At 36.5% G+C, this 19,508-nt stretch overlaps 1 protein-coding gene across 2 annotated transcripts in view; it reads right to left on the bottom strand.

Annotated features, from left to right (window-relative positions):
• The window catches only part of Tbx18 (T-box transcription factor 18), a 30,433-nt gene that overhangs the window by 4,294 nt on the left and 6,631 nt on the right, over positions 1 to 19,508 (bottom strand). The window contains exons 4-8 of one of the 2 annotated variants that reach the window (XM_074078634.1): positions 18,767 to 18,938; positions 10,981 to 11,148; positions 7,915 to 7,979; positions 1,506 to 1,600; positions 8 to 786 (exon numbers count right to left, since the gene is read on the bottom strand). In XM_074078634.1, coding sequence (XP_073934735.1) covers positions 731 to 786; positions 1,506 to 1,600; positions 7,915 to 7,979; positions 10,981 to 11,148; positions 18,767 to 18,938 — 556 coding nt within the window. In that variant the 3' untranslated portion in view covers positions 8 to 730. Of the gene's footprint in view, positions 1 to 7; positions 787 to 1,505; positions 1,601 to 7,914; positions 7,980 to 10,980; positions 11,149 to 18,766; positions 18,939 to 19,508 lie in introns of those variants that run through there. The other variant, XM_020153254.2, reaches the window with a different exon arrangement.

Raw genomic sequence — 19,508 nt, 5'->3', positions numbered from 1 at the left:
CTATAAAAGAAGTTGAAATGTAAAGAACCAGACCACAGCCATCTTTTCCTTTTAATTTGATAAATGAATGATAGATATGGCTTGTTGCAACGGGGTACAAAGATGAAACAGAATGGTGTTGGCTTTCAATGAATTTATGATTTCACTGAATTCAGACTGAAATAATTTAAACATAGATCTTCTCGGTATTTTTAAAGCAAGTTGTCTCTACAAAATGAAGTAGTTCTGTATTACAGAAAATATGAAGACAGTACCACATAGAATTTTCACACTTTCTCCCTCAATTAGCTTTCTCATACAACAAATATTACAAATACTGAATTTATCAGAAACTTAATAAAATATGCGTTTATAAGTTATTTTGCATCTTGTTCCAAAAGTTTAGTAAGCAACTCTTTTCTACCCATGTTTTTTTTCTTTCTTTCGGCAAAACATGCTCTGGATCAATACATTTTCTTGCAAAGAAAAGGAAGTAACTCAAAGGAAAGAGCAGAACTGGTGCGAGGCACACCCTACCTCAACCAAACCTGTGTCTTTTCACTGAAGTATGTGTGCATCAATGACTATACCACACAGGTCTTGGTTACATAGTACGGCAATAGTCTAGACCCTCAAAAAATCTCATTTACAACCAGAAAACAGGTTGGTGAGTCACATGCTAACATAAGAGCAAAGGTCCAGCAAATAAACAGTACAGAGAAACTTAGAGGGCAGTTAATCCTGTGTCCAATCAATAACAGTGATGGTTGCTGACTCCCCTCTCTGGATTTGCTGGCAGATTGATGTCTACAAACAAGAAAATTTAAGGGGAGAGGAAAATTCCAAAGGGTTGGACAGGTTGTAAAATCTTCATTGTTTCAGCAACAGTATTTTATATAGCTTCTCAAAATAATCTAAAAGCCCAAAATAACCAATGACAATAATCTAAAACCTAACATGTGAAAGTCTCACTGGAAGCTAGAAGGATCTTAGTAAAATCTGAGTTGAGAGTTACACTTACTGAGCAGACCACAGAGAGGGCACATCCCTCTCTGAGGACATACAAGCCTTGAGCTTGTGAGAAATATTCAACAAGTCCAAGGAGGTCTGCCCGAGTGCACCTGACCTTCTCATTATAGACCCAACAAGAAAACCCTGCTTAGGGGCAGTTCTAGTGAAGGAAGAGAAGGTGACAGGAAGGCGTAGACTGGATGCAGCATCAGCAATTTCTTGTGACATGCAACTGAACTCACTTCAGAACCCCCACCCTAATTTTAATGTAAGATTTTAGTGTGAGGTAAAGGTCATTAATTATATAAAGAACCGAAAACATCCAAGATTTAACCTCTGACCTTTTTTCCTGAGCTATCCCCATACCATACAGAAAAGAAATGGATCCCGAGGAAGGAAGTTGGTGATGAGGTCACTCACCATTATAGGTGTGAATAACAACTTGTGCATTTTTCAGTGCCTGATCTTCTAGACAGGAATTAGATGCACCCACGACCCAGGAGACTGTGAGTTACCTTGCTTGGGAATTCCAGGGATGTCTTCAAAGGTGAGAGTCCGTAGCGAAGGTCGCCAGAATGCATATGACTCCACCAGGGCTTCCAAACCCATTCTAAACAGCAGAGTCATGATGAGGGTAGACAAACGGAACTAGTTAAGAGCAGTCAGAGCTTTTACCAGTAACAAACACCTCAGAAAACACCACCAGTATTGACTCTATCCCCACACTGGCAGGTTAGGAGCTTAATGCTTTGGAGAGTGAATCATGAAGAGTACAAACATCCAGGAGGCCTGTTAACCTCTCATGAGCTTAGGCTGACATGGGGAATGAAAACTGTCCCTTTGGGCTAAGGAACTGCGGAGAAAAAAATCCATCCTGGTTTCTGTGAAACTAATGTTCTGCTGTGATCTGGAATATACCCTATCACAGGATTCCTTGCTCCATTGAGCAGAAGTATCCTCCCAATGCTGGGTGCTGGTGGCTCACACCTGTAATCCCAGCTACTCAGGAGGCAGAGATCAGGAGGATCACAGTTCAAAGCCTGCCTGGGCAAATAGTTCGAGACCCTATCTCAAAAATACCCATCACAAAAAAGGTCTTGTGGAGTGCCTCAAGGTACAGTTCTGCGAAAAAAAAAATTATCCTCCCAAAAAAACCTCTTTCTGAATGATGAGGCACCCATCTGGCCATCTCAGAGGAGAAGCCCTCCAAAGAAAATGCCTTCTGCTCAGGAACACAATGTCCATCCTCAGCCAGGTTGGTCCAGGAAGCAGAAGCTCTGACCTCCCCGTCAGGAGAGTTGGAAGGTGATCTCACAGGGCTACAGGCACGTGGAGTTAGTATTAACACCATGGATTATTGTAAAGCCTCAACATACATGCCTAATGAATGGATGCTTCATCAGAGACAGAACAATGAACCAAATGTTCATTGTTTATGAACAATTTCTATTACATCTGTATGCTTTAAAACAAAGGCAGCTACTCTAAATAAACATATAGATCATCTCCTACTTTCAGTCTTCTTCCTTACTTCAGGAAACTAAGTTCTCTAGGTTCTGGGATTGAAGTCCCTCCTTCAATTAGCCATTCTCAAGACAGCCTGAGACCTCAGTACTCATCTCCCTCAACCACCTCATCCCTAAACAATTTATTAATCAAGACAGCATTGTAGAGGTTGGCAGTGCAGTTCAGTGGTAGAACACCTGCCTAGCATGCACAAAATCCTGGATTTATCCTCAGTACCACAAAAAAAAAAAATGAAATGCCTGATTCCTGAACTGTCCAATACTATTCAGGCATCTTGTGATTGCCATATACTCTTAATATTTTTGACTCAGGTACTACCTCCTCAAATTCTCTATACCTTATACCCCAAATCATGAACTATTTTATTTTGTTTCTTGGTACTGTGAGACAGTCTCACTATGTAGCCCAGGCTGGTCTTGAACTCTCAATCCTCCTGCCTCAAACCCCTAAGTGCTGGGATTATAGTGTATCACCATACTGACTATGTCAAGGCTTTACACGCAGAATTCACTTTCTCAGAATGTACAGGGCATAGTCTCCCTTCGTTTGTTAATTTTTGTCCTCACTCAGTGAGAAGCATGCCTACCCTATCTTAGTGACAGCTGTGCACGTTTGCATGGGTGATGTGAGGAACCCATCCTCTCATGCCTCCACACATGAACCTCACTCATCTCTTCAGTTGCATACCCAGGGAAGTGCTGCTCTGAATCCTATTGCCAGCCCCACACAGATACTACTGCAGGGCTGGCAGAGGGAAAGCAGGGCATAGAGACAACCTGCACCTGTTTTACCTGGGATGCCTGGGAGGGAAGAACAGAACCTGGCTTTTGATATAATCAATATGCCACAGAGAGGATAGTCTAATGGTAAGGACACTAAATTTGGATCAGAAATACTGGGCTGTGACTATAAGTCACTCAAAATAATTGTGTGACCTTAAGACAATTTCTTCCACCTCCTTGGTCTTTGGTTTGTTACAAAGTGAAGAATGGACTATGAAGTTATGAAACTCCTTCTAGATTTAAAGTTCTTTCATTCTAACTGACTTGTTTTCCCAAATCAGACATCATATCTCTGACAAAGCTACAAGTCAAATCCAAGATCATGCCAATTAGTAGTACTTTCTGTACATTGAAGAATTGATCTGGGGCAGTCTGGTGAGCCTAGGCAGTCTCAATATCCCATATTTCCTACAGGTTGTATTTAACACTGGACTAATGAGTGCTGTTTAGTTGATCACTTTGTGTTTACTTTACATCAGTGTTATGACTTCCTAGAAATAAGATTTTTTAATTAAAAATGTTAAAGTATAATCATTATTAAAAAATTGTTCTTTGTTACCACATAGATGAATTTTGATAATGGTAGTTTTATACATTAAAGATATCAATATAGTTTTGTAGCAGTCTTGAGGAGAGTTTACTAAGATAATTACCAAGCATCCACTGGGACAAGAAATAGAGGAGCAAGGTGAGAGAGAAAGAAGGGTTGATTTGATTAAAGTACGATGTATGCATGTGTGAAGTACCAAGGTGAAATCTGCTTGAACAGTCAATATACACTGAAAAAATGAAGGACAGGAAGGTAAAACAGGTTCTATCCAGGAGTAGGTGCCAGTGGTGGGAAAAAAGAGTAAGCAGAGAGGGTGTGTATGTGTATGAAAATAGAATAGTGAAACCTGTTGAAATTGTTCTAAGAAGAGGGAGAGTGAGAGGAGATGAGGGAGAAGGATAGAGTGGGTCAATTTAATTAAGATACATTGTAAGCACATATGTAAATGTCACAATGAAACCCCCTGTACAACTAATATATGCTAATAAAAAAGAAATGTGTTAACAATAGAGATGTTCATTATTGCAGTATTTGCTTTAGCAGTATAAACTTTATTATGCTTTAAATCCATAAACCAAATTCTTGGGAAGAAATTATTGAGCATCACAAATACAGAACCCTAAGCTTTATGGAGATGATCAGAAGGTGGCAGATCTATACGTGGCCTGATCTGGAGCTACCGATATTTTTTCTGAGACTGCTCTTTCACACTGCAAGTTCCACAAAGGATTTCAGATATTTTGCAGGAAACAGTTATAAAATATTTATTAGCTGAATCTGGACTTTTGTTTTTAAAAAAAGCCTTCATTTTCTCTAGTAATGGAGACTTTTCCCTGTCTAGTTAAAGAAAAGATGAAAGGCACCTCCTGCAGGAGAGTAGCCAAGGCGATAATTTATACAAGGTGCCTTTGAACAACTTCCACGTTTTATCACCGCCCTAATTTATGCTATCAAATGGCCAAGTTTATTTAGTAAAATGGTTATGTTTTTCCTGAAGTATTTAAAGAGAAGAAATTTTTGTACCTTCCTGAGTAAAAAGTTTTATAGGGTCAAACCTAAGGCCTAACTGAGGAATGAAACTATTCTCAGCACATAAATTTGCTCTCACGTAGCAAATGTCCTGCAGGAGAGCTTTTAAGGGCCGAAGCTACTGATTCCTATAAAATAGGCTGAGGAGCCATAAATAGCCAGGAAAGGATAATTTTTAATTAAAGAAAATTGCTTTATAAAGTTTGAACAATCACAAATCCATGTTTATTTTTTGTTCTGCTCAATTTGTTTACTTCATGTATGAGGAAAAATAAAAATAGAATTTTGTTTTTAAAAAGCAATAAAATTGTGTAACAGAACCAGGAGTAATAAAGGAATATTGTGAACTTTTCTCATAGACTTTCTTTTCTATTAATTCATGAAAAAATATTGTGCCCCTTCACAGTCTCCAAGCCACTGTACCGTCAACCAAGTCTTACATACAACCTAGCTCTTTTTGGTTTTTGTGGTACCAGGTTTGAACGCAGGGCCTCACATTTGCTAGGCAGGCAACTCTACCAGCCCAGCCCTTCTAGTTCTTTCTTTAAAGGAACATAATACATAAGTTAGAAATGTTTAAAGCTGACCAAAATCTGTCTTCTCCATACATGTGTCTTCTGTATTGATCAGTCAAAATGTTAAGATCAGAGTTTTTAAACAGAGAATATTGACTTACACACTTATCATTCCAAAACAACCAGTAAAGAGCCTATCTATGATAAACAAAGGAAATAATTTCATGAGAAAATTAGCTGTAATTTTATTTCACTAGGAAGAAAGCTATCTACAGACATATTTCATCTTTAATAAGATACTGTTTAAACACTTGGAGAAAAACAAAAATTTTAAAGATAAATTTTAAAAGTGTTAAAATATCATTAATTATTTTCTGTATGTCCATTAAAAACATTATAAGTTTTATTAGAGTCAGGGAAGAAATAACAGCAAGAACTCTTGGATACCAAGCTTTCACATTCCCAAAAAAGCCAAGGGTAATGAAATATTCATTAAAAACCTAGCATTTTGACCTCATTATACTAAACAACAGGAAAATAAACTATTTCTTTTCACCAATGCTACTGACCTTTTGACTGACTAAATTTAAGTCACCAATGTCTTTTCATTATACTGGCATATCTAGAATTCTCCCTGAAAACAGGTCACACGCATCTATCATCTCACTTCTATTGTAGATACTTCATTCACTGTTATTATCTATCTAAAACATACTTGAAGAATATTTTTAAGTCACTGTTTCATAAATGAACTGAAGTTATACAATTAGTAGGATCTCCAGTACCAGAAGAAGTGAGATCTTGGACATACTTCCTGGTGTGGACTCTCAAAGCTTGAGTGTGGCCCTCCTGGAGTGTCAGTGAGTTTTAATAAATTCCATTTCTGCTTAAAAAGATCAACTGAAACCAATGCATGACTCTTAAATGGACAAATTCTAGTCTGGTATAACCAAAATCACAAGAAGATTCAACCAAAGCATTTGTCAAGATAGAGAAGGAGTCACCCCAAAGGTTACCTCCAGCCACCTCACTATGTAAGTGATCATCTTAGGATCCTAATTATGGTTTCATTTGCATTTGATTTTCAGAAACTCCATGGCTAAGGTAACATAACAAAATCCAAGCAGATTTTTTCTTCCACATTAAAGCAAACATATAAAAAGGCATAATGTCAACACAGAAGACAATTTGTATGCATTAGGAGTATCTACAACCCTTCCCATAGTGTGAAGAATCTCAGAGAGAAGCCCTCCCATTGATCCATCTGCACTAAGTTAATGGCCACTCTATTCTCAACTAGGTTGGGTTGGGGGGGGTGTTATCGTTGTTTTGTTTTTTTGAAATGAGGTCTTGCTCTGTAACCCAAGCTGGCCTCAAATTCGCAATCCTCCTGCATCAGCCACCACATCCGGCTTTTAGTTGCATTTTTGTCCTTATACTGCATGTTGTCTAAGTGATGCTGCTGTGCATGAAGATGACATCAAGTCACTGCAAGTAAGTAACGTGTACCCTGAGAAAAATCTCTGTTGCCTGCCTTGCCCAACTAATCAGTCAAAAGAACTGAGAACTAATCTATTATCTGACTGGTTTCTCTCTAAAATGTCACGTGAAATTATCTCTAAAATAATTGGGGGTTTCACTTTATGTACACAGACCCAAATAATATTAAGTATTCAAGAAACATTAGAATAATTTCAAGAGTAAAGTAATAAAAAAATTCAAGTGCTTCTTTTTGAAAACAAGATGCTTTTAAAAACATAAACTAAAACCTTACTCTAAAAAGGCATTTAGAGAACGTTGTCTGTTATTACCCTCTTTTATTGACAGTTTAAAAACTATTTTGCTGAGCTGTATTGGAAAAGAATAATATCAATAAATTTAAAAACTCTTGGCACACAGACTAGATGATCTGCTTTTTGATAAAAGTAATAGAGTAGAATTCATTATTGTAGCTCTCCCACTTAGTACAAACACTATAAAACACAACACAGAGAAAATAAACAAGTGTGTAGCTGTCAGCAGAGCCAAGACAAATTTGGAGCTAAAGACTATCAGCTCTCTTGGCAATGGGAAGTACTTTCATATTTCAGTTGGAAATACGAGTTAACAAGGGACCCCATCATACTCTCCAGACAGAATCAATAGACTGTTGTGTCATCAGTGAGGAAATTCTAAACCAACAGCAGAAGCAGCGAGAACATTGACTTGGGACAGTGAGGCCCCAGGGCCTGCAAGGGCAGACTTCTTCAAGGTACCTTCAGAAACAACATGCACTCTCTGCCCTGAGAGCTTACAAATTTACCCCAGCACCATACATGAAAGTTTACCTTAGAGCAGGCCACCGCACTGCACTCCAAAACTAAGTTATCTCTAAGGCACAATAGTGTTAACCAATTTAATTCTCATCAGAAATTATTTCAGTGTCTTGTCAGTAAATTTAGACTTTTAGTATGAATAGAAAATTCACAATAAAATATCAAATATATTTATCCCAAGTAGAATGCTTTGTACTAGGACTTACCTATTTCGCCCAGAGTCTCGGAAGCCTTTGGCAAATGGATTTCTGTCTATCTTAAGACGCGTAATCTGCAGATTAGAAAACAAAATCATAGCAAATCTCATATAAACATCACATAAGCTTATAACAAATAACTTTAGAACTGCAAAGAACTCAAAAATTAACTGGCAGAGGATTCTACTGTGTTCTGCTCTCCATTCCCCTCTGTATTTTAAGTATTCTAGTAGTAAAGCTAAAAGAAAATTTCAGAAATCATCTGGACCAATAAACTGCTATGAAAAAGACACTTTCTCACTCCTTTTCAATCTCCATAAATAGATAAAAGTTTGTTTTGTTTTAAATATTCCTGGAGAAAGAAATTCTGAACTGTCTGTTGCTAATTTGCGCTGTGTTTGAGTATCCTCTCAGAACTGAAGTTATTCCCTTTAACTTTGTGATGTTAACCCTATTTCTCTCTCAATAGAGGTGATGGGGATCAAACAAAGTCCAACAACTTTCACTCATTAATATGCTTCAATGCTGCTAGGCTCCTATGCAGTTCTCTTCTTCAGAAATAAGTAGTACCCACACTCCTTTATCTTTCTGCTTTTGTATTTTTTTCTTTCTCTCCTGTAATCTTCTTTGTGGCTCCCATCTGAAACTTTCATTCATCTTTTATGTGTGTAGTCCTAACTTGGCCACAGCACCACAGTGAATATTTATGGAGAAGCAGCCCCCACCTGAAGGTTCTAATGGGATTAAATATTATATATGAAGTAGAAATTACTGACATTTTAATTTGAATTTTAACTACAGTTTCAATTTGTTGACTCATAACCAGCTTCTTTCCCACTAAAACCACAAGATTTGGGGAAAGGGAGGGATTTACAAATGTTTTAATCATCTCCATTATTTTTTTTTAACTTATGCCATTCTGAACTTGACAGTAATAAATAACAGCCCATCTGTTTCTTACCAGATTTCTGCTTTTCCCAGAGGAATTTACAGCCTATTTTCTCAGTTATGCCATGGTTTTTTTGCTTTCTAAATTCCTTGGATTAATGAAATCTACAAAGTTAATGAACATATTTGTCATTATACCATCTTGGCTAAGAATGAAATCTATTGGATAACACCACAGTCAGTAAAGCCTCTTTGGAGTTTCCCATCCTGTCTGTGTATGCTGTCAGCCATTCTTCAATCAGCCATGCAACTCTTAAGACATATGTGCTCCATATGATATCATCTTGGTATGTGAATAAAACTACATTATAAAGGATATAATGAAAAAGCTTGCTAATTAATTCACCATGCCTGCCATTCTATCACTGAAGGGAATTTTTTTTACAGATCATTATAGTTCAATTTTCTGTTTGCCTCAGTGATATTTAAATAACATTAAATAATTTAAACATTTTAAATATTTTTAAAAGTATAGATTATACAATGGTGCCTGTCTAAGTAGAAATATAACTCAATTACTATTATCATTTTTATTACTAACATCACATTTATTAAATGCAGACTGTATGCTATACTAAATTTATGCATACTACTTATTTAACTATCATAGCAATGTACACATAGCTATTATCCCAACGTATGTTTTAATTTAAAGTAAGGCTTTAAAGGTAACTTTCCTAAAGTCAAATGGTTATTAGGCAGTAGAAATGGTATAGGAACATGTCTGCAAAGCCCATGCTATCAACAACTAGGTGAGTCTGTTTACCAGTTTTCCATAGGTCCTTAAAAACAGTAGCTGGAAATTAAAAAGTGAATGTGATAGCATTTTATTATTATCAATTTCCCTTCTAATTTTTCTTTTTTAATTGACTTGTCAATGTTTGTTAATTGGTGTTAGTCACTAACATGTGCCAAGAGCTGCATTAGACTTATTATATCACAGAGGGTGAGAGAAAATACACATAGAGCACAATTACTGTGTATGTGAGAGACAGAGAGATGATGAATTGAGGTTATTTAAAGTATACTGCAAACCTCTGCTATTTTCTCCTCATTATTAATTTTTCCTTAAAGAATTATTTTTTGTTCCTATTATAGTTTAAAAATGTCATCCTAAATATCTCTAGATCTTCTAATAGTTAAATTTCATGTTACTTCCTAAAGGCCTCTGTGAAAAAACAGCAGTGTGAGTGTGAAAGAGAGCGGTCAGCTTCACTGGTGGGACTGGTGTTTCCACAGACACCACTGAGAACATTGAGCCTCTCAGCCCTAAAGGAGAACATGTGAGAAGGACTCATATCTCTACAAAGCTTCAAAACAGCAGGTACCACAACAGAGAGCAAAAAGCAAAAGTGTAATTCAGGTATACATAAAGTAAAGAGGAAACTTAAAACAGTTTGGCTGACCACTGATATTCAAAAGGAAAAAACCTACCACAGACCACATCAGCTTCCACTACATAACTATTTCTTATGAAAACTGGCTGGAATTGCATGGACCAAATATTTACCTTCAATTCAATTCTACACTCACTTGACTCATGCAAGAGTCTTAAAGAAATGTAAGTGTTTACTTGCACAGAAGAGAAATACTTCATTTCTCAAATTATTTTGAACTTTATAAAAGGATTATATCACAATTATCCAATCTCTCAGGTTATAGGGTATCACAATTTAAAGCAGAGTTTGAAAGAAAAAGCCCTTTCTATATAAATATTTTTTAAAAACCACAAGATAAGTGTCTTGATATATTTATCATAATTCGTGGGCTATAATTTTAAAATCAAATCACATACTCTAATATAATTCTCTTTTCACATTTTACACATCTATTTCTAGGCAATAATTTTAATTATGACATTACAATTCAGTATCTCAGGATGGAAAGTATAGGTTTCTACAGTGTCAGCCACAAGACATACTCTCAGCTGATGAAGTTCCCAGTAGAGTAACCTTACTTGGGGAATCAAGGATAAAGAATTATTATTGAATACAAATGCACAGGCTTTTGATGTCATATATGGCAAATGTTTTATAATAATTCATGATATTTAGATATAGGAATTAGGGGTGCTAACTTCCTATTTGTACCTGAAAAGTCTGGAAAAATTCCAGCTGAAAACAATACCTGCTGATTCTGATAGGCAGTGACAGTTGTAAAGACAGTTTCAGGAAAGGAAAATGCCTTCACTCCCTCTCCAGATGGAACAGGCTTGATGGGAGAAAGCTCATCTCCACAGTCTTTACGGATGACGTGCACTCGAGGTTGATATTTGTGCATAGAATGAAGAATAATCTACATCAAGAAAAGAAAACCCAAATTTAATCAGGAACCTTTGTAAAATCTTGACAGTATAACTAAATATCTAAGATGTAAAAATAAATTCCTGCTGGAAATAAGCACTTGCAAAGATGCAGAAGTGGTATTCTTTAATAAAATATATCAAAACTACAGAAGGATGGCTAGGAAGTTACTTGTAAAATTTATATAAAAATACAAAACAAAATAACTATTTTAGTGAAGCCCCATGTACAACCATGGGAACTCAATTAAAAAATATCTATTGCTTAAAACACAAGAATAAATTTGGAAGGATTTATAATCAGCCAAATGGAAACCACATATTCCAATCCAACAAAACTAAAAATGAGATTGAGATGATTATTTAAATTGTATCAAACCTATCTTCTAAAAATAAGTATTTGTATGCAAGGTATTCTTCAGAGGGAATTTTTTCTTCATCAGTGACTATACAGGTCCACTCAAGGGCAAAGGTAATTTTAAGAACACCCCAGGGTTTATATTGTGTGTGGCTCCCAAAGTCTCTGATTTGCCAGGAGTGCACTGTGTCTGTGCCTCCATCACAACAAGGCACTTCAAAACTTCAACTCTGGAAAATGGAAAAGCTGGCTTCTTAGACTCCACTCTTAGAATTTATCCTAAAGAAGTACTCCAAATTCAGAAAAGTTTTTCATGTACAACAATGTGCACCACAGAACTTATAACAATAGAAAAACTATATACCACTTACATGTCCAATATGAGTTAGGTAAATAAAAATCCACACTATGGCATAAAGTATCATTAAGCTATTGCTAATACTGACTAGGAAATTTTCAACCACATAATGAAATTTTTTTTCATCTTAAATGACAAATCAGGACCCAAAATGTTTATAAATATATCATAACTTCATTTAAATAGAGTAAAAAGAAGACATACAAAGATACGAAGTGATTACTTCTGAATGATGGAATTGTAGTTTTTTTGTTTTTTGTTTTTTGCCTTCTTGAAATGTTTTAATGCTTTCAACACTAAGGGGGTCCAGTGAAGAAATAGCTTCTTCTAATGGGACTTTCTACCTGCTGCTGGAATTCCATTTGTTAGGTAGTCCTAACAAATCTTATCTGAGATATAAGGTTTAAATTCAGATTTGGGGCTGTTATGAATTTGGAGAAGAAACAGTTAAACAAAAATGGTGGGTAACCTGCCTCATGTTTTTCAGGATGTGGGCAGTTTAATAAGCCAAGCTCAGAACCTTTGGTCCGCCCAAGCACAAATAATCCTATACCTGGAGAGAGTGTTTGCTGCCACAAGAAGAGGTCTTTACGCTATGGTAGTAATTGACACTATAAGTCAGGGTTTGGGGTGGTTTTTTTTTATTTTGTTTTTTGCTTGTTTGGTTTTTTTCTTAGTGAGAAAGTTTTCTTTCTAATAGTGGAAGAAATGCCTGAATAAAAGGTCTAACAATTCTGCTGACCAGACATGCTTCTTGAGGTGGCATCATGAGCGTGAGAAAGAGATAAGAAGGGACAACAGGCCTGGTCATCACCAGGAGATATACATACATGGACACTCACATACACACACACACACATGAATCTGTAACCCCTGGAAAGCAATCTTTCCAGGCCTTAGAAAAGGGCAGAACTTCAGTGACCCATTAGTGGCTCATGAAATTAATTTAAGGGTTTGCAACCAAAGATGTTTTAAATAAATATAAAGTAGAAAACAGAATGTGCTGCTTGTCATAAGGATAAGTACTGTTTTGTAAAACGTTTTCTGCCAACTGCATATGATGTACACTAGGTCATAACATAATAAAAAGTGTGTCTTTCTGAGTCAGGTTAAACGTTTGAAAAACACAGAAACAATTAAATGCTAATGTTTGGAACCATTCTAAACAGATTCTCAGTGAATGTGGAATGTCATTTTCCCTCATTTCCTATTATTGCTAGGAGATTATGTCCACTAATGCTCATTTAAAGAGATATCAAAATCTAAGTGTATATCCTTGGAAGCTCAATATCTCCAGAGAGTTGAAGGATATCCTGCAGTTGTTTTTTTTTCTGGAGCTATGCTGGGGAAGAAGAGCAGCCGAGGGGGAGGCTGAGGTCTGCTCCCCACCCTCCAGTAAGGGGCGTGCCCCTGTTCTGTTTGATATGCAGGATCCTGTGTGACATTATATTAACATTTCTAAGTCTCAATGCCCCAGCTGATAGATGAAGAAGCTGAGGTCTACAGAAGCAGGGGACTTCTGAATCCCCCTAGACCTAGAGGCCAGCTCCCTTGACCCACAGCTGGCTTTCTCACTGCCAGTCTAGGTACATTCTTTATGAATTTACATTGTGTGGGCAGGCCCAACAAAGGAAGCACAAAGATGGTTCTCAGCCTGTACAGGCAGTTAATTAAGCCCCAACTTGTGTATCAGTCACTACCTGAAAGCATATAATTGGCCTGGTCCTTTCCTCAAATTATTTATTACTGTAACAAGTTTTAACCTTAACATACTCTTTTAAATATGAACATAAAACAGCAGATGACCAACTTTATAATGATAACCATTAATGTTAACTCAACTTCTCCCTCTCTTCCTTTATTTCCTAACTAATCTCTCTCTTTAGAAAGTTGTGATACATTTAACATCTGACAATGTAGGAGAGTTTGAGGGAAAATTCTTCTCCTCCCAGCGAAGAAACAAAGTGGTAAGCAAATAACAGCATCTATAAACTCCCACAGAGAACTACCATTCCTTTTAGAAACAAATTTCAGAGCAGAAGACAAATTTAAACAAAACAATAAAAAAAAAATAAGTGCATAGCCAATTTCACAGCACTAGATTCTACTCCCTTGGAATGAAGGAAATAAAAATTTACTTGAATTTTCTGCTTACCAGTCAATGACAAGTAGGTTTTGTCTTATGAAGACTGTTCTCCCCAGAATATTTCTCAATATGTTATATACATTTTAATTTTATACCTTTACCATATTTCAAAAATGACTTTAGGTAGGGAGTATTGGGGTAGAGAAATAGCTGATGTATGCCTACATTTGCACACTGAGGAACAACTGCTAATAGTAATCTGAAGATTATTCAATATTTTCAATATTATCTACTGCAATGTAGTATATCCCTGGAAATTTTTAGAGAATGCTAAACAAATCTCAGTTCTTCTTTATATGATAGCATTATTTACTTTTTAATGAGCTATCAAACATAACAATGAGCAGTCAATAATATTTCACTTATTTTGCAGAATACACAGAACCAGAAGAAACACTGGCTTTGTAAAAAACAAAATAAAAAAACAAAGGAGACCACAATGATAATAATGTCCACCACTGAAACCCAAACAAGTATATCTGATGTGCGTGTTCAATGCTTTCTATTCTCTTTCAATGGGATTTTTTCTTTCTATTTTTGGGGGAGCAAGAGGCCTACTATTAGGACATACAGTCACACTGATTTGTGTTCATAAATTCAGAGCACTTTCCCATTTACAAGGAAACAAGATGGTACATGTTCTTCTGCTTTAAAGCCTGGATTTGAGAGTCTGGGGATGTAGCTCAGTGGTAAAGGACTTGCCCTGGGTGGGAACCCCCAAGAACACAAATAAATAAATAAATGCTAGGCATGAGCAATAAGAAATATTGATTTCTGATCTGGTGAGTCAAAAGTACCTGAGGTTTGACCTCTGTAAGACCTGCTGCTTCTGGTCTTACAGAACAGCTTAATAGGGAAATTCCCTGCTGGCTGGAAATTTTCCAGATAAGTTAAATTCCCGTGTTGGGATAACTCAAGCAAAGGACTTCAAAAGAACAGATAACAAAAACATGGCTACCTGAATTTTTTTTAATATCAGATACCACATTACTTTAAATTGTAGGAGTCAAAATTATAACAGCAAAAATCACAAAGTAGGCTTATTTTTGTTTTATATGTGACACGGCATATAAAGCACTCCTTAAATGTGTCCTTTCAAGTTCATCAGCTCCCTTGACTCCCTCAAAGTTCTCTGATTCCACTATAATCAACCCATGGGAAAAAGAAACCTCAAAGAATGGAAATGACTTGTCCAGGATCACAGACAGACTTCCACCAAGGAGACTTGGGCAACCTCCTGTAGCATCTTACTACTCCACCTGACTTTTGAGGAGAAGCAAGAAGAGAGTGAGGGCGTCTGTGTCAGGGAGTCCTCAGCAGCTGGACTATGGCTGCCTGCAGTATTCCCTTCCAGAGCACCCCGCACTGTGGGTGCTCATCCTGCTGAGGTTTAAGGCGCATCCTTACCTGACCAATGTCTTCTAGCTTTCAGGGAGATAGTCACGTAAATGTTTCCTTCAGAGGGCAAGTTTCAGGCAAAATGAGACACACATATACGACGAGAAGCTACCCTACCCTAGCATACCAGCCAACTGCACATGGGTAGCCCAAGAATCAGTCTTGATTTGTATAAAAGTCACATAAGTCTGGCGACTGATTCCCCAAGGACCAGGTGGGGATTATAAAGTGTTCACAACGTTCAAAGATTAGCTGTGGCATAGAGGGGCATTTCAACTCTGAATTCTCACCAACACTCCTTTAGAAACAATCCTTAGCATTTGGAAAGCTGAAACGTTGTTTTGGAGAAAACCACAGTGGCACATCATTTCATGTCTGGTATGGTTCTAGGTCTAGTTACTGCCTGCAATGATATGATTCCTGCAATTACCTTATGCTAAGTTCATAAAAGTCCCAGGACAATTTTCAAGAAAATATTTGAAAGAGGAATTGAGGGAAGGGGAATAAGAAAGAGTAGGAGAGGAGGTAAATATGATCAAATTACATTATATGCTCCTATGGAAATATCACAATGAAACCCCTCACTTTATGCAATTAGTATATGCTAATAAAATAATTTAAAAAACTGATAGCCAGGTCTACACAGAATTTTCAAATCACAGTGTTGCATACTTGCACATCTTTAGCAGAGTAAAACTGGAGACTGAGACAAAAGCAACTTAGAAAATCACTTCTCACTTACGCCCACAATTTTATTAGTCAGCGGCTACAGTAACTTCCTTTGGAATTGCTGGGGGACTAGGCAGGGCAGAGGGGTAAGTCCCTGAGAGGTTTGTGTCAGGAAAGTGATGACTGAAAGTCCCACCATAATGGTATTACTGTCTTCTTAGAAGCTGAGTCACAAACAATAAAAGAATTACAAACAAGTTTCTACTCTCTAAGGTAGCCTCTTTTAGGGTCATCAAACAGTACACACAACAGACACCTCCAGAAGTCCTTCTGATCTCTCCTGACTGGAATAAGGTCACATCTAAGTAGCACTCAGAGCTAAAGTAATAGTAATCTGTACACATATCCTTCTCTCCCCATCTGGTCTAGAAACTTACTGAGGGCAGACTGTGGCTTTCTATCTTTTATCACATTTTACAAAGTTTGAAAAGATACGTTTTTTTTTAATGAATAATGAAATACGGCACTTTTCCTCCTACATTTTCTTCTAGAATCAACTGATGGGGACCTATAGGATTTTTTTGTTTTTTTTTTTATTTTATTATTCATATGTGCATACAAGGCTTGGGTCATTTCTCCCCCCTGCCCCCACCACCTCCCTTACCACCCACTCTGCCCCCTCCCTCTCCCCCCCCCAATACCCAGACCTATAGTTTTAACATTCACAAACACATTTCCTTGCTTCTGGATCAGATCTCATGTAAACAGCTCTCTCCCTGCTCCTCACACACACGTATGTCCCTTTATGAAACTAATACATCCTGCCACAATCTTAAAACAAAAATTTTACTAGCAGAAGGCCTGGGTCTCCAGCCTGCCCTACAGATTTTATACTTGCCAGCTCCCCTCAAATCATAAGACACAATTATTTCAATCAACTCATCTTCTCTCCTCTACCCTCCTTTCTTCTTCTTTCTCCTCCTCCTCTTCCTCCTTCTCTCTCTCTTTCTCTGTCTGTGTATCTGTATGTGCATGTGTGTATTATATATACATTCTATGTATGTGAATATGTGTATATGCACACATCTACACATACTATATTTTCTGCAGAATGCTGTTTTAGTTAAAGTCTTATAAAATTGAAATGCTAAAATCATACTGGTAGTAAATTACTAAATCTATATAAAACATTAGGTATGTTAGATATTAGATATAAAGCCACTGAAAGAATGAGAATTATAAAATGTTATACTGATTTAAATTATTTAAAAGTCTATACTTTATATATGACATATATGGTTTTTGATCCAATTACTGCTTTATAACATACATTATTAAATTCAGAACTCAGGGAAGTGTAATATACTTTAGGTTTTAAAAACAAGCAATGCCAATTTTTTGTCTAAAATTTCCTGTTGAAACAAAGAACCCTCAATTGATGTCCCACCAACATTTCAGTTTCTTCAAAGAGACAGAAGAAACCAATGTTCTTAAAATAAATTCAAGTGAAAGACAGTTGCTAAAATTTAACTATGTGAAATTGTAAAAATAAAGAATAAAAAGAAAGAAAATGAAGTAGTGAACTAAAATAGATGAACAAAACATATGAAGAAATCTACTAGATTATTTTTCTGATTTTTTTAAATCATAAAAGGCAAGAATTTAACAAAGGTACTACTATGTAAAATTTCACCATATGTCTTAAAAATCTAGCCCCTACATTTGTGACATAGTAAAGTTAATATTCAAACATTTTCATCAAGGTAAAGTACTTAAGGTACTGTCCAGCAACTTACAAACCACATCTGTCAACACTATATTACCAGTTTATAACACTTTGTATTATTGTCTTAAAAGATTTACTCATAAGCACACTGTTTGTAACCCCTTTAAGAAATGAACAAATTAATGTTCCTTTAGTATATGACTCATTCCTCAAAGGGCATTTCACTTCTGCTCAACAAAAGCCCTCTCAAATAACAGAACCCTAACAAATGCTAGCTTTGAACTAAAATCAGCATATGTCTGTTATTTCATTATTATTAAAATGATAAAGTAGAAATCTCACATAAGAACAATACTTCAAAAAAATTTAATAAGGTGTTAAAAACGACTGCATTGTTGGAATGGCTGCACTTTGACTTGTGTATCATATTTCAGAAATTTTAAGAATTAAAGGAATTATTTTATTATTGTAACATATTTTGACACTCATTACAAAACAATTGGGGGCTTGCAGATGGAGCACACAAAACAGTATGAGCCTGGGTCATTACTAAGAAGCAGTGAGCCACAGTTGGGAAAAGAGCTGGATGCAGAGGACACAATAAGTCACTAACCCTGTTTACCCAATTCCCAAACATATTCAGAGTATAAAAATTAGCATTTCATGAGCATTCATGCAAATGTTTTGGTTAAGGAAAGAAAAAACTCTCTGCCTTGAGTTCTTTTAGTCCAATACAAATGTCCTATCTAATTTTAATCTGTTAAATGCTTCCCAGGTTACTTCGGCCATAGGCAGTCTCTGATGCAAATATGACCTTGGTTTGGCACAGATTAGGCACACACTCATCAGCCAGGAAAGGAATATTACGATCTTAGAAGTGCTCGCTTCTTGCAGTCAGGCATGCCACAGACATGGCTGTGCCATCCCATGGTGTGTTAGAGGGGTCATCTACTCACATGGCCTTGGTCGTCCAGTTCATTGTTGGTGAGCTTCAACTTGTCAAAGCTGATCACTTGTCTCATCCACGTCTCCCCAGAGGCAGGCGAGTCTGGATGAATATATACCCTGGGAGGCACAGGAGAGTCAGCATTGCCTGCCACCATCCATTTAGAGCTGTGGTAAACATATCTAGGAGGCAAAGACAAGAGCTTCAGAAAGCGAACTGTTTCTTGGAATGCCCAACTCACTCGAATGTGCACCCTTTTTTTAAAAAGCCTAAAATAAATTGATTTTCTCTCTACATTCAAAAAACGCCTTCATGCACTTTTGACAACTCATGGTAAGTAGTATATGAAAAGCTTAGAGAAAAGTATGTACACCATCACCCAATTAATGCAAGTATCTTAATTTTAACGAATTATAATTATATTAGGTATTCTATCTGTACTTTGATTATTTTCCATTTTCATCTGAATATTCAATTCACATGAAGAAACTATGACGTTATCAGGCTCATCTTTAAGTAAATCTCAAAATATGTGAGAATTATATCTTAAAGAGTGCTTCTTCCTTAAAGATCATTTCCCATTTCAGGTTATATATAGGCATATGGGATAGACAGTAGAAAGATGAGAAGAAACTGTCATATTTTTATAGGTAAACAGTTTTATCTATTATCATTCAGAATTTTTTTCTAAGGTTCTAACACTACAAGTTGAGGACAAAATAATTCAGTTTAATTTAAATTTCTCGAATACT

The sequence above is a fragment of the Castor canadensis genome, chromosome 1 (genome assembly GCF_047511655.1).
Source record: "Castor canadensis chromosome 1, mCasCan1.hap1v2, whole genome shotgun sequence".
NCBI lineage: Eukaryota > Metazoa > Chordata > Mammalia > Rodentia > Castoridae > Castor > Castor canadensis.
The sequence above is the reverse complement of the archived record's forward strand: the minus strand, read 5'-3'. Positions and strand labels throughout refer to the sequence as shown.